At 53.1% G+C, this 14,750-nt stretch overlaps 1 protein-coding gene across 2 annotated transcripts in view; it reads right to left on the bottom strand.

The window, feature by feature from the left end:
- The window catches only part of CAND2 (cullin associated and neddylation dissociated 2 (putative)), a 31,262-nt gene extending 16,747 nt beyond the window's left edge, over positions 1-14,515 (bottom strand). Inside the window, exons 1-7 of one of the 2 annotated variants that reach the window (XM_032841656.1) lie at positions 14,391-14,515; positions 8,833-8,976; positions 5,870-6,024; positions 5,078-5,201; positions 2,832-3,097; positions 1,348-1,453; positions 1,029-1,171 (exon numbers count right to left, since the gene is read on the bottom strand). In XM_032841656.1, coding sequence (XP_032697547.1) covers positions 1,029-1,171; positions 1,348-1,453; positions 2,832-3,097; positions 5,078-5,201; positions 5,870-6,024; positions 8,833-8,976; positions 14,391-14,458 — 1,006 coding nt within the window. In that variant the 5' untranslated portion in view covers positions 14,459-14,515. The remainder of the gene's footprint in view (positions 1-1,028; positions 1,172-1,347; positions 1,454-2,831; positions 3,098-5,077; positions 5,202-5,869; positions 6,025-8,832; positions 8,977-14,390) is intronic. The other variant, XM_032841658.1, reaches the window with a different exon arrangement.
- Between the last annotated feature and the right edge of the window lie 235 nt (positions 14,516-14,750).

Here is a 14,750-nt window from a genome sequence, read left to right as displayed (position 1 = left end):
GATTCAGGCCCACGAGGCCCATGCATACACCTAGGGAGACACACATGAAGCTAAGAGGTGGATGGTCCTAACTAGGGACACCACCAGGCACAGACCCAGAAGCCAGTGTCTTCTCTCTACCCATGCCACTCTGTAGATGACTTTCTACAACTTTCAGAGCACTGGTGTCTGGAGAAGCCATAGAGGGCCATGTGGATGGTCCCATGGATATGTCCTGTCACCAGAGCAGATGTCCTCTGATGGACTGAGGTTTGTTACCTCCACCCTAGGCCACCCAGGAAGAAACATCCTAGCTCCAGGCTACTGACGAGAAAATGCCCATCCTCCCTGACCTGGGATTTGAGGCCCCAACACGCAAGTCCAGTCTTATCTCCCACCATCCCATCTTATTCTGAGCACCCCACCAGACCCCAAGTCCCTCTCCTCCATCAATGCCCTGCTTCTAGGGCCCAGGGCCATCAGTCTGAGTGACAGGTAGGACAACAGGCACAGAAGGAAGGAAGCCACTGCATTCATTTCCCATCCAGGCATCTCTCCCCCGTTAGTATCTATCATTCCACCATTAGAGCTTCACTCTGCTGGGTTAAAGCATTGCTTGGAAGCCATTACTAAGCAGGCAGAGAGATGACAGCATAGAGGTGGGGGTTCCAAGGCCCGGTTTTGCCACTTCCTAGCTGTGTTATCTCAGGCAAATCTCTTCTCTAAATCCAGGTTTCCTTGTCTGAAATATGGTGATAACAACAAGCACCTGGTTTTCTAGAGTTATTGGAAGGAGCATGAAATGAGAATGCTCAGGACACCAGTAGATGTTCAGTAAATGACAGCAATTACCACTATCATTACCCAGATCTGTGCATAGGGTGGGGACTTTGGGGAACCCAGGTCACAGAGGGCAGGACTGGAGAACAAGGAAGATCAGGATGGGGGTGCTAGGTGAGGCCTTGTTTTTGGCTGGGGATGTGGGGGGTATCCCAGGAAAGCTGCACCCATTTCTGCCTTCCAGCCCCGGTGACAAGCTGGCCACCTACCTTGCTCACTGAATTCATTATCTTCTGTCTCCATCTCCTCCTCATCCCCGTCACTGTCGTAGTTATAGTTCGGGTCATGCTTCATGTACTGGAGGCAGAGACTGGTCACATTGGGCACATGAGGACCCATCTCCTTGGGGCACCTGTGGGTGGGGTGGGGGGGAGGCTCTGCTGGACAGGCAGGAGAGGGTAGGGGGTGGGCCCAGTGGTGAGTCCTGAATCTAATTGTTTTGAGGCCAGCATCCTGCCCCACCCCTTCCCCACCAAATTCCCAGAGAAACCCTGGGCCCCCATCTCCTGGCACCCGCACTGCACCTACTTCCTCAGGAAGGCCTCAAGGGCCTGGAGGCAGGACTCCCGGAGCTCATCGTCGTCCACGTTGCAGAACTCCTCCACCAAGGGCACCAGGCGGTCCAAGTGGGCCCCTACAGGGCCAGTTGTGTTACTAAGGGCCAGACACTTTCCCAGGCTCCCTCAGCCCACAGCACTTGTCCCTACTCTTGCAGCCCTGACCACTGCAAACTCAACTTGGTGGCTTCAGAATCAAGCAGATGTCAAGGTTCTAGCCTTGTCTCTGCCACCTAGGAGCTACGTGACCTTGGGCACATCACAACACTTCTCTAACCTTAGTCTTTCCAACAGCGATAACAATGCCTACCAGGCAGAGATTTGGGTGAAGATTAATGACATGATCCACATAAAGAGCTCCCCCTAAGTCCTGGCACTTGGTAGGCACCCAAGAAGCATCTGTCATTGAAACTGTTACTCATGTCCTCATCCTCTTCCCTGCACTAGGTTGCAGCCCTGGATGGGAAACATGGAAATGCAGGTACTGCTCTTATGCACCAGGCAAGAGCAGCTCTTGGTACTTTAAAGATTGTCCCAGCCCTTCTCCAGTCACAGACTTCCCCGTTTTCCTGTCCAACTGACCATGAACCCTAGTCTGGTCCTATGCAGGCTCCCTTGCAGGTTCATACTCCCAAGAGTGACCAACTGGTGGCTGTTGTTTGAGGGGGGAATATGGACAGAGGATGAACTCCGGGGTGGGGTCCCTGTGTGTGTTCATAAAATCCCTTAAAGTGAGAGAGCCAGAGGGGAAAAAGGGGCAGACCATGGCCAACTCTCCCCACACTGTTTTGTTACAGCCCAGAACTCCGAGATGCTTGAAAATAAATGCAAACCTGCAGGATTCCATTTCTATAAAATTCATCTCTGGTGACAAAAAGCAAAGCAGTGCTTGCCTGAAGTGGACTGAAAAAGGGCACAAGGACACTTTAGGGGGTGATGGAAATGTTCTGCATCTTGACTGCAGTAGTAGTTTCACAGCTGTCTACAAAGGTCAAAACACACTTAACTATGCACTTTAAGTAGTGCAGTTTATTGAATATACATTATGCCCCAATAAAAAGTTTTAAAAATTCAAGCTTGGCCTCTGGCTTGTTATTAAAGTATATCTGTCAAAGTAGGAGAATAGAACATACTCAATTTCATTTGGTGTTATGATTTATTATTATCCACGAGCCTCAGAATAGGTAGGTCAGGCTCAGCAGCCCATGGAGCTCAGGACCCACCCACTGCCTCTCAAGCTCCGCCTCCCGGTTTCAAGCGTGTCAGCCGCGCCCCCTTATCTGGGAGGTGGCTCACACTCACACCCCGCCCCTTATTCTCAGCTCGGGCCCACCCCTCTCCCCAGCACCTCCCTGCCTCAGCCACGCTACCTCACCGAGGAGGTCTCCGGCCCCAGACTCCGCAACACCTCCCCTCCTCGGCTCCGCTCCTTGCAGTGGAGCTCCACCCCCTTACCGAGGCGGTGGCCTGCCTGCCGGCCGACGCTACCCAAACATTGGATCAGAGTGCGGATGGCGGCCGGACTGGCAGGTGCGCGCGGGCCGGGCAGCCCATCCAGCAGGTGGTCCGTGAGCTCCACGAAGAGGTCGGTGCTGCAGGCGGCCGCCAGGTGGCCCAGTGCCCCGACTGCCCTCTTGCGCACGGCCAGGCGTGGGCTGTTCAGCTGCGGCAGCAGGCAGTGCAGGAGGCTGGCGTGGAAGGCACCCAGAGGGGCGCCCAGCCTGGGGAGTCAGAGAGGATGTCGGACGGGGCCTACCTAGCAGGCAGCCTGGGCTAGGCACCTCTCCTCTGCCCATCCTCTCCAGGCCTCCTCCCCGGAATTATGATAACCCAATGGCCCTTGGTAAATGGAAAGGCGCCCTGCAACTGTGTGCAGTAATTATTTATTATCACACAAGAGAAAGCAGAGAAGGGAAGGGACTTTCTCGAGACCACTCAGCCAAGAAAGGCAAGGCCAGGACTTGAATCCAGATTTCCAGGTTGCTAGCCAGGGGAGAAGCCCTGATGGTAATGGAATGTGGGGGACTCCAGTGGGGCTGATTTCCTAGGAGTGTGGGCACACTCTATACACACACACACACACACACCCTGTTAGTCCATTCCCTTCACTGAGACCACAGTGGTCTAAAGTCTACCTCTGACCTGATTAGTCCTCTGTCCAAATCCTTCAGTGGTTCCCCAGTGCTCTTTGGATAAGCTGAGCTCTGGGCTCAAGGCAAGAGGCAAAACCAGAGAATGGCTTCTGCACAGGGAGAATGCAGCCGCCTACCCACTGCAGCAGCCTCTATCCTCACCTTCAAAACCAGGCCTGTGCATTTTCTGTCCCATACATATGCTGAGACCTTTTCTTCTCTCGCTCCACAAAAACACACTGGCCTCACACTCCCATATCCAGCCCAGCTCGCTCTCCTAGATTTCATTTTTCACTTGTTTGTTCACCTACTGTGCTACAGGGCCTGTGTTGGAAGCTTGGGGGGAGATTACATTGGCCCTAGAGCCTGCCCTCATGGAGCATTTGGTTGAGTGGGTGGCCCCCAGGCACCTCATATTCAACATTCCTCAAATGAACTCCCCATATACCTGCTCCTATTCCCAGAGTGCACCCCACCACAGCCAATGGCCCTGTGGCTGTTCTCCCCATAAAGCCAGACCCCGCGGGTGTCATCTTTGAGTCTTTGCCCCTCACCCACCCCAAGTCCTGTGGAGCCTATCTTCTACATACAACCTGAGTGCCCTCCCAGAAGCCTCCTAACCAGTCTCTCTGCCCATTCAACCCCTGCCATCTACCGTACACACAGCAGATAAGGAGTCTGAAACACACAAATATGCACAAGGCATTCCTCAACCTCTGCCCTGACCCTTGCCCCCACTCCTCACACATTCAGTGTCATCATTAGTCACCCAGCCTGCAGCTCCTGCTCAGCCCTCGGCCTCATCTCTCCACACCAGCCTCTCCACATTACACCCCAGCCCCATGCTGTCTCACACAAGCTCCAGGATCCCATGTCTTCTCTAGCTTCTGCCCTCTGGGCCACGGGCAGTGTCCCCCTTTTGCCCACCCAATCCTGGCCAAGTCCAGCCCATTCTTAAAGGCTCATCTAGCAGGACCCTCTCAAGGAAGGTTTTTACCCCCAGCTCCTCTTCTGAGCTCCTAAAGGCTCTGCTCTTTTCTGTACTGTTGTTCTTACTGCACTTAGTTTATGTTGTTTGTGAGCTCCTCCCTAGGAGGGCCCAAGACCCATGCAATACCATATTCCCAGCACCAGTTCAACACCTGACATCTTTCTGGGTCATGGTGTAGGTGTTAAGTCTTGGGACGGTGAATGAATGAACAGTTTTAAAGAGTAGAGTGCAATTTAAAATGAAGGCCCAGCTCTATTAGACCAAAAGAAGAAAAAGAGGAAGAAGGGGATGAGGAAGAGGATGAACACATAGACTTCGGGGCTTGGAGTGACCTGAATTCAAACTCCAGGTTCTGCCATTTACTGTTACCTTGGTACCAACAGTGTGACCATGGGCAGGGCTCAGAGACTATAGAATTGTGATGAAGGAGCTCTCTTTTGCAGGGCTGCTAGGACACTTAAGGAGCACCAAGCACAGAGCCTGGTGTGCAGTTAAGTGCTGGCTCTGTGGATCTGAATCCCTCTCTGTCCCCGTGTCGCCCTCCCCACTTCCTCCTTGCCCAGGGTGGCCTCCCGCACCTGCTCAGCATGTCAGAGAGGATGTCCAGGGCTTCCAACTGCACAGCCACATCCTCTTGCTGGGCGATGGCGCTGGTGAGCTGGCCAGTGATCTTCCGGCACACGTTGGCAGCCAGGCCAGAGCCTGCACAAAGCACAGGGATGGCACAGTGAGGCCCAGGGCTGGCTGCCACCTCTGGTGGCCCTGCTCTGGTTATATTCCTGAGCCTACATCCCCAAGAATCCAGCTGACCCTGGCCTTGAGTGGCCCAAGGTCTGACCCAGAGTCTGACAGCCAGGGAAGCTGAGGAATTGATGGCTGACTCACCCGACACCCAGCCCCTCTGCCTTGTACCTGCTAACGAGGGAGGCAAGGAAAGCTCCTTGCCTAGATTCCCTTGCTGCTAGCAGGGGCAAAGTGACCCTGCTCTGGCCAGTGAAATATAGGTCAAAGCCTTCTGAGGGCTTCTGGGGAAGCATGTGCTCTTCTTAAAAGATGCAGAGACCTTACCCCTGTCCTAATTAAGCTGCTGAATGAATTGGTGCAAAAATGGAATGGCTGATCCCTCCAGAATTCTGTGAGAAAAGCAACCCCAAACTCTCTCAAGCTGTCATTAGTTAGATTTTTGTTACTTACAGCTAAAGCCTTCCTGACACAGAGCCAGGAACTTAAAACAGAGCTGGGTCTGAATTTTCTGCCACTTACTAGCTGGCTGGTGTTAGGAAGTACCTTCACCTTTCTGGGCCCCAGTTTCTTTAATGAGAAAGTAGGACAAATATAATGACAATGCCTAATCCCTGGGACCTGGGTACCTGTGGCTGCAGGAGGGAGCTCCGACAGGACAGTCTTGAGGCCGATGCCAGCGATGTCTCGGAGCTGCTCCTTATCTGACCGCATGTTAGCACAGAGGGCATCCACGATGGTCTCCACCTGGTACTCCTTCACTTTGCCCACCAGAGGACCCAGGCTGAGCAGGGAGGGAAAGAGGATGTCCAAAAGCCCCAGGCTCAGCCTGAGTCATGCTGCCCCTTAGGTTCCCTCAGGCCCATGGGGCCACATGTGCTGAGGAAAAGGCCCAAGATTGACATGGGACTCTCTATTTGCCAGAAAGAGAGGCACCCTCTGGTTCTGCCAACATCATTCCTGGCACCGCCCAAGCCAGCACCTCCTCCTGGGTTTTGCATGTCAGTATATGGCCAAACCCCTGAACCTAGTAACCTCAGCTGGAAACCAAGGAACGCCCAAGAGATTCTCAAACTTGAGCATGTATGAAAATCCTCTTGGAGGAGTTGTTAAAACAGATTTCCAGGCCCCACCCACATTTTCAGACTCAGGAGGTCTAGGTGGGGCCGGAGAAATTAAATTTCTATCAAGTTCTCTGTGGATGCTGATACTGGTGGTCCAGGGACCACACTTTGAGAACCTCTGCTTTAGAGCCTTGTTTTGCCAATCACAGTCACAGATCAGCTTCACCAGCATCACCTGGAACTTGTCAGAAATGCAGAATCTCAGGTCCTACCCGGGACCTACAGAACCAGAATCTGCAGTTCAACAAAGGCCCCAGGTGATTTGAATCCACATTAAATTTTAAAAATAACTGTACCAGATACACTTGTTCTCAGCCTTAACTGTGCACTGCTATCACCTGGGGCGTTTAAAAAACTGTCACCTGGGTGCTAGCGCCAGAGAATCTGAGTTAGTTGGTTTTCAGGTGTGGCCTGGACAGTGGGAGTTTGTTTCTGTTTTTTAATTTTTTTTAATTAATTTATTTATTTAAAAGATTTTATTAATTTATTTGACAGAGAGAGAGAGATCACAAGCAGGCAGAGAGGCAGGCAGAAAGATAGGCAGAGAGACAAGGGGAAGCAGGTTCCCTGCTGAGCAGAGAGCCTGAGGTGGGCCTCAATCCCAGGACCCTGAGATCAGGAACTGAGCTGAAGGCAGACGCTTAACCCACTGAGCCACCCAGGAGACCCTGTTTCTACTTTTTTAATTCCCTAGGTGATTCTAACATGCAATTAAGATTGAGAACCTCTAACCTAAATGAATTCTGAGATGAGGGTGTGCGTTTGAATGGAGATTGCCAGGTGCTACCTTCTCACCTGCCTACCTCAGACTCCTCCCTCCACCTCTCCTGCTCCTGAGTCCGAATCCCTGCTGGGGAATACATAGCTTTAGCAGAGGTCCCAGGGAACTGCAATGCATACCAGTTTACAAACCGTGGCTCTCTTTTGACGGTTTTCTCCATCAACTCTTCTAAGTAGTTATGTGGTCTCCCCTTTCTGCCTTCTATAGTTTGATTGGGGTGTAGTACCCTCAGGAGAGTTCTAGAAACTTATGGGGGCATTTTTGGTCATAACTAATGAAATGTCACTTCTGGCTTTTATTTTGGAGTGGGGGGATGCATGTGGCTGGGAAAGACAATATTGCAAAACAAAATATGTTCCATGTCCAGTGGAGTTTCTAACACCCCACTGGCCATTCATATAGGAAAAAAAAACTTTCCATAATTATCTGAGTCCAAAATCTAATTTCAATTTGCATACAATTTACATACAAAGTAAAAAGTACATACAAAGTACTTTTCCCACTATCTTAATATGTTCTAAATTCCCCAAGAAGGAAGACTGTACTTTGATTTCTGGAAACCTACCAGGAGATGTTTGCCATTTCAGGAAATCTCATGGCTAATTCAGAAAATCAGCACCACAGTGCTGCTCGTGGGAGCTGAGTCCCCAGCATTCGCACCTACCCGGCAAGGGCCACGGCATTCACAGTTAGTGCTGGCTTCTCATGACTTTATTATTCCCTCAGTCAATGTGCCCAAGCATTCACATACGGGAACACACACTACTGTACTGTTGGTTCTGCTGGTGGGAAACCACCATCCACCCTCTCTCCCCCACATGGCCAGAGACATGCTTCCAGACTACAAACATGACCAAGTCATGTTCCTGCATGAAACTCTACTGAATTTCCTCTGTTCTTGGGATCAAGTTGAAATTCATGAAGACGGCCCAGAATGCTTGGGCCCAGCTCACAGAGTGCCGTTCCACGGGCAATGCCCCAATTCTCTGTTGACTGTTGACCCCTGCCATTCCTCAGTCCTCCACCGACCCACACCCTCGTGTGCCCTGCACATACCTCATCTTGGTTTTTTAGCTCCAAAGGTAACTGGCCAAGGTCTCAGGACTGCAGTCTCAAGGTGCCTAGGGCAAAGGCTTTTGGGGCCCCTCTGGCCCTTCAGCTCTCACTACTCCCTCTGCATGTCGGCATGACCTTCTAGCTGCCAGTGCCTGCATCTCATCCTGAGGGCTTTCTCTGGCAGGAGGGGTCATGGAATACACAGCCCTCCATGCTACACGCTACCCCAGGAGCAGCTCTCAACCAGCCTGACAGCCCTCGGGTAGAACACTCCACAGGGTGTGTCCTACACTGTGTCCCAAAGGCCCCCAGTAGGGTTAAGCTCCACTGGCCCTCAGCAGTAACTTGCCTGATCTTTCACACATTCTTGGCTTTCTTCCTTCCCTACCTCACGTCTCTGTTCCCCTACCGGAGTTTTCTGGGATCACTTCCCAAATAAAATTGCACTAGAATCCCTGCCACTGGGTCTACTTCTGGGGGAATCCAGACCAAAGCGCTGTCCAACTCCTTTGGGGCTTCAAGAGCTGCTCACAGCAACTACTCTCTCAGAGACTGTCCCCCAAAGGGGCAGGGACCCCTGGTGTTCTCCCACACCTGGCCTTGCCCCATCCCCACCAAGGCCAACACTCACCACTTGACGGCCAGGTTCTGCACCTCACCGTTCTTGTCCTCCAGCAGCTTCAGCAGCATCTTCACCACCTTGCGCTCGCTGTCCTCGTCCAGCTGGATGGAGTCCTTCTGCAGCTCTGACATCAGGTCACTGGTGGCCATGAACCTGGGCAGGCGGGCAAAGGAGGATTACTGAGCAGCTCCTGGGCCCCAGTGTTATGGACAATATCTTAGAGTTCCCCCAGGAGGAGACCTCAATACAAAGACTGAAGGGCAAGTAGATTATATGGGTTGGAGGCGCAGTCGGGCCACCACCAGGAGACCCATGGGTGAGATACCAACCGCCACGTCCTAGCAGACTAGGAGTGTCAGAGCATGCTGGCTAAATGCTGAGTACTTTGAGTTTGGTGGCCCCTGCTTCTATCACTCATGGAACCGTGAACTTGGACTAGTCACTTCTCCTTTTGGAGCCCTAGTTTACCTGTCAGAAAAATGGGGATAAGCACAGCACCTGCCCTGTGGGGTTTTAGGGAAGTTAAAATGAAATAATGTACGTGATGCCCTGAGCACACAGTGAGCACTCAGTAAGTTGCACCACCATTATCCCAACAGCTTGTTACACCATTCATCTCATTCATGCCAGAAGGTCGAACAGACACCTCTCGATCAGAGAGGTGGAGTGGGGCTAGCCCTGCCCAGCTCCGCCTCAGAGAACCCACTCAGCCCCTGCCTGCAGACCACGGGTTCTCAAACTGTAGCTGGCGTCAGAATCACCTGCAGGGCCTGTGAGACACTGCTGGGCCCCACTCTCAAGGTTTCTGGAATCAGGTCTGAGCTGGGGCCCAAGAATTTGGATCTCTCACAAATCCTAAGAAATACGGACCACACTCTGAGAACTCCTGTCCTAGGCCATGCTAATGGGCTGCAAGCATATCTTAGACACTGAGGTCAACAGCTGGCCAGTCCCCAGCCACGGCTCCCTGACCCTGGGATGGGCATCAGAGCCAAGAGCTGCTCACCCACAGATGTGCAGACCCATGTGGCCTGATACTGTGTCCCAGGGAGTTGAAATTGCGGAGGGAGTCTGAGCTGGGAGGCCAGGAGCTGGAGCTGCAGGAGCATCATGGTTCCTGGCCAGATTAAGAAGGCAGAGCAGCCTTTACCTGGCAGCCCTCAGCTGTGTCCTCCTTGAAGATATTTTTCAAAAATTTGATTTAACAACATTGAGAAACTGGGGGAGTTGATGTAAAAGTTGTAATTACCAGATTCTCTTAAAAATAGTCTTTGTTTGTTTTGTTTTTTAAGATTTTATTTATTCATTTGAGAGAGAGAGAGCATGAGCAGGAAGAGGGGCAGAAGGAGAGGGAGAAGCAAACTCCCAGCTGAGCAGGCAGCCCTACGTGGGGCTTGATCCCAGGACCCCGGGATCATGACCTGAGCTGAAGGCAGACACTTAACCCATTGAGCCACCCAGGTGCCCCAAAAATAGAGTCTTTGAATACAACTGGGCCAATATCCCCTGGTGACAATAACTGTCTGGTCAAGGCACGGCTGCCCTCATTAGGTGGGACACTATCTCCAGCTGACCAGGTTCCTACCAGGCCCACTGCACCTGTTCACTGGGTCTTGCCAGCATTTTCGAGGAGAGAATGGAGGGGAAAAGATGCAGCAAAGTCAGGGCCAGAGAGTGGCAGCCCCAGAGAAAGCCTCCAGCTTTTGCTGACCCACCAGACCACCCTGCCTCCTCACACCAGCTTTGTTTTAGGCTTGAGCTTGCTCTACCAACAAGAACCCCATGGTCCTTCCCAAGCATCCTGTGGCAAAAGTGATCACAGTCAGGATTCCAGCCTCTTCTTTGCAGGCTCAGACCTGCTGCTTGATGTCATGGGGAGACTCACAGCACCCTGTTGCCAGGAAGGCACTTGTCCATGTCACTGCTGTTTATTTTTAACAGCTGAGATTAGCCTCAATCACTGAGAGAAAGGAGGAGGCTGGGCTGGAGGCCAGGAGGGAGTGGCAGGTCTGACTATGCCCACCTCTGGGCCTGGTCGTTGCAGGAGAAGCAGCAAAGGGAAGGTGAAGGAGGTTTGCATCTGGGCCAGGCTAAGGCCTGAGCTAGGAACATGCACTCCTAGGTCTGCCTGGCTGAGGGGACATTATGAGATGGCAGGCAAGGGTCTTTAAGCTGTGTTTCTGCTGCAGGTCATAGAGACCCAGCTCAGCCTGGCAATTGAAGGAACATGTTCCTTTGCCCAAGATGAGCCTCCTGTCCCCCTCTTTCTTCTCTGTGGAACTCCTATTCAATCGTCAATGACCCAGCTCAAATGTCCAAGCCTCAGAAATGACTCCTCTGATCACCGTGCCTTAACCCCGACCCACACTCCCTAATCACACTTGGTTCCCCTGGATAGGATTCTCTCAGAGCACTCCACATTCCTCATCGGAGCACTCCCCAAACTGCATTACACACTTCGTTACCAGTGTGTCTCCCCATTAGAATATGAACTCATGGGAGCCCATCAGGTTCATCTCTTGGACTCCAGACCCAGCAAAGAACAGGTCTGGAGAGGGCCTGGGAGGTAGGGTGAGGGCAGGAGGGGAGGCAGGGAAAGAGGCAGTCCCTGGCAGCCAATAGCTGTGTGGAAACCTGGACTCAGAAACCAACCCTTCTGAGATATGCCTCAGCATTTCAGACACCCCCGAGTTCTTGCAAATAACCAGCTCTCAGAGAAAGAAAGCCGTATTGTAATACGTACATGGTGTTGACAGTGGGGGATGTACAGCAAAGCATATAACTTGGTAGATAAGAGTTTGAGCACTGAAGTTTGCCTTTTTTTTTTTTTAAGATTTATTTATCTATTTTAGAGAGAGCATGAAAGGGCGGTGGTGGAGACAGAGGGATAGGGAGAGAGAATCCTAAGCAGACTCCACACCAAGTGCAGAACCTGACACAGGGCCCAATCCTACGATCCTGAGATCATCACCTCAGCTGGAATCAAGAGTCAGTTGCTGAACTGACAGAGCCACCCAGGCACCCCTGAAGTTTGGCTTTAAGTAAATATATAGGTCTTGCCACTTATCAACTAGGTCACCTTAAGCGACTCCTGAGTCTCAGTTTTCCACCTTTGAAGTGGGAATTTTCTTTGCCTCACCTCATAACATCTTCAAGAGATTTCAATAGGACATCCAGCTTTTAGCATGAGGCAGATGGGGAAACCAGGCTCAGAGGGGCTCCACAAAATGCCCAAGGTCACACAGCAAGTTGGGAGGAGCCTCAGCACACCATTCAGGTCTCCTAACTCTTCAACAAATACTACTGTGTTTTTGAAAAATGATTTAGGAATTCCTGAAAGACCCCCACCCCACCCCAGTTTATCCATCTGGCTGCTAGAGTCTGAGTGGGAAAGGAGCAGCGTCCTGCCCACAGAGGGACAACAGGAATCAACAGCTTACTTGACCCTGCCTGGGACTCCCACATGCAGTCACCACCTGTCTCTAGAAGCCAGAGGACACAGTTTCAGTTTCATTCCAGAGAGACAACTCAGCTGAAACACTTGGCCACATGGGCACCTGGACAGTTGGTCATCAGGACTTAGCCTTCCCGGTATTTGGACTTTAAAAATAGACACCTTTCTCATATGCTTGGGATGGTTTTAAGTGTTCTCCGGCAGAGCAGGCTGAAAGGGCTTCTTAGGCTTTGGCAGGAGCCAACTCCCTCTCCTAGAGACTGGACCCAGGGCCCAAGAGACAGGAGTGCAAATCCCCTCAGCCACTAGCCAGCTATAGGCAAGTCACTTCAGCTCTCTGAACCTCTGGAGAACAGGAAGGACAATCACTACCACCCAGACCACTGGGTGGACTGAATGAGACTGCCCTGGACAGCCCAGCAGGGAGCCTGGCACCCAGAAAACATTCACTGCGCACCTGCTATGTACCCAGAACAGGCTCTAGGATGCAAAAAGGAAGCACACAGTCCCAGTGCAGGGGTTCTGATATCTCAAGGCTAGAAGTGATGCAGTAGAAACATGGGGTGGGACAGGTGCTGTGGGAGCCCAGGGGAGGTGCCCAGCCCTGCCTGGATGTCAGAAGGCATCCCAAAGAGGTGACAGTGAGTTGGAGCTAGCCAGATGAAGGGAGGAAATGAAGGGTGGGGGACTACAGGTAAAGAGTGGGGAGAAGGCATGGCAGATTTCTGATGTGTGCATAATCATAAGCGTCAACTTACTAAGCACTTATCTGGTGTCAGCCACGAATCAAAGCATTGCACATGTATTAACTCTTTTCAAACTCACATGAACTCTCTGAGGTGGGTTCTATTATTATCCAATCTTCTGGAAACAGAAGTGGAGGCTCAGAAGTCTAGAGTCACACAGCCAGTAAGTGGTTGGGGGCAGGATCTGAACCCAGCACCGTGGTCCTAAAGCTCTACTAGAGGCTGTTCAGGGGTGCCAGGAGAAGGTGGGAGTCAGACCAGGAGAGGTGGGGAGTCCTCACCTGTCAGAGGGCTGGTTCCGATAGCCTCGCTAAGATCTCAGCCTCTGTTCGAAGACTGACCTGGATTTGGACCCCACATCCTCCACTTCATAGCTCTGTGACTGCAACTGTCCCCTTCCTGACTCTGAGCTTCCATTTCCCTATCTGTAAACTGGGGATAAAGTGACAGAATGTTCAATAAGTGGGCTATGTTGTTCTCTGTAGGCTCCTTTCAGCTCCCAGGGTCCAGAACTGGCTGTGTGACCAGAGTCAATCCCTTCATCCCGGAGGGACCTCAGTTTCCCCCTGAGGATGAGGGGGTTGGAGGAGAGGTTTCCTCCATTCTTTCCAGCTCTGTTCCGGTGTGGGCTCAGTGATGTCTGGCGAAATGGGAACAAAGTGAAGGGGAGTGGCACCCAAAAGCTGAAGCCCCTACCCCAACCATCTTCTCCCTGGGACCCACAAAGCCACTCAGCCCAGACCCCTCCTACAGCCCGTGTCAGAGCAAACCTGGGAGGGGCGGGGAGAGGAGAAGATGCCCTGATGAAGCGCAGGCAGGAGGCCTGGGGTGACTTTGAGGAGAAGAGGGCGGAGCTGAGGGTGCAGAGGGTAGCGGTGGAAAAGTTGGTCCCGGGGTTGTGGGCCCGGGAAGGGGCTGGGTTTCAATGCGGGAAGGAGGGACAGGCGCTGGAATCCCCAAGGAGGAGCCGAGGGCTTCACCGTGGGTAGAGGTGGGGGGCCTGGGTGCGTCAGCTGCGGGGAGAGATGAGGGCTGGGCACAGATGGAGAGAGAGAAGGCACAGGAAGGGTGCCGAGGAGAGGAGCTGGGGCTCCCACCAGGCAACAGGGCAGGGGCGACGCGCGAACGGTGGGAGACCAAGCAGGGACTGCATAGAGGACAGGGCTGCGGCGCGGGGAGCAGAGTGCCAGGGGCAGAGGGCGGGAAAGGCAGGGGCTGGGGTCTCGGTCACGGGAGGGGTGGAGCTTAACGCTGGCAGAGGGGTAGGGGCTGCACGCCCGTGGGGGATGGGCCGGCGCGGCGGGAGGCGAAGAAGGCCGGAGTTTCAATGGGGGGCGCAGAGGCGGGGGGCCGGCAGCAGGGCGCACCTGAAGTCCTTGTCGCTGGATGTCATCTTCTCCAGGAGGCTGGAGATGTGGAAGGCGGCGGTGCTCATGGTGGCTGCGCGCCGCGGGGCAGGCCGGCGGGAGCGAATATGGCGGCGCGGGCGCCCCCTCCCCCGCCTAGCGGGCGGGCTGGGCTCACCAGACAGAAATAGCAGCCCCCGCCCCGCCCGGGTGGTGCAGAGCTCTCGCCGCGGCCGGGGCAGCGGCGGGAGGCGGAAGGGGGCCAGCGAGAGGCTCTGCGGTCTCCGCACGGGTACCAGCGACAGCTCCGTGCGTCGCCCGGCACCGACTTGCACCCCACCCCCCCAGAGACGGGGAACTCACCACCTTTCACCGGTAAAT

The sequence above is a fragment of the Lontra canadensis genome, unplaced genomic scaffold, assembly GCF_010015895.1.
Source record: "Lontra canadensis isolate GAN:19392208 unplaced genomic scaffold, GSC_riverotter_1.0 scaffold124, whole genome shotgun sequence".
NCBI lineage: Eukaryota > Metazoa > Chordata > Mammalia > Carnivora > Mustelidae > Lontra > Lontra canadensis.
This window is presented reverse-complemented; position numbering and strand designations above follow the sequence as displayed.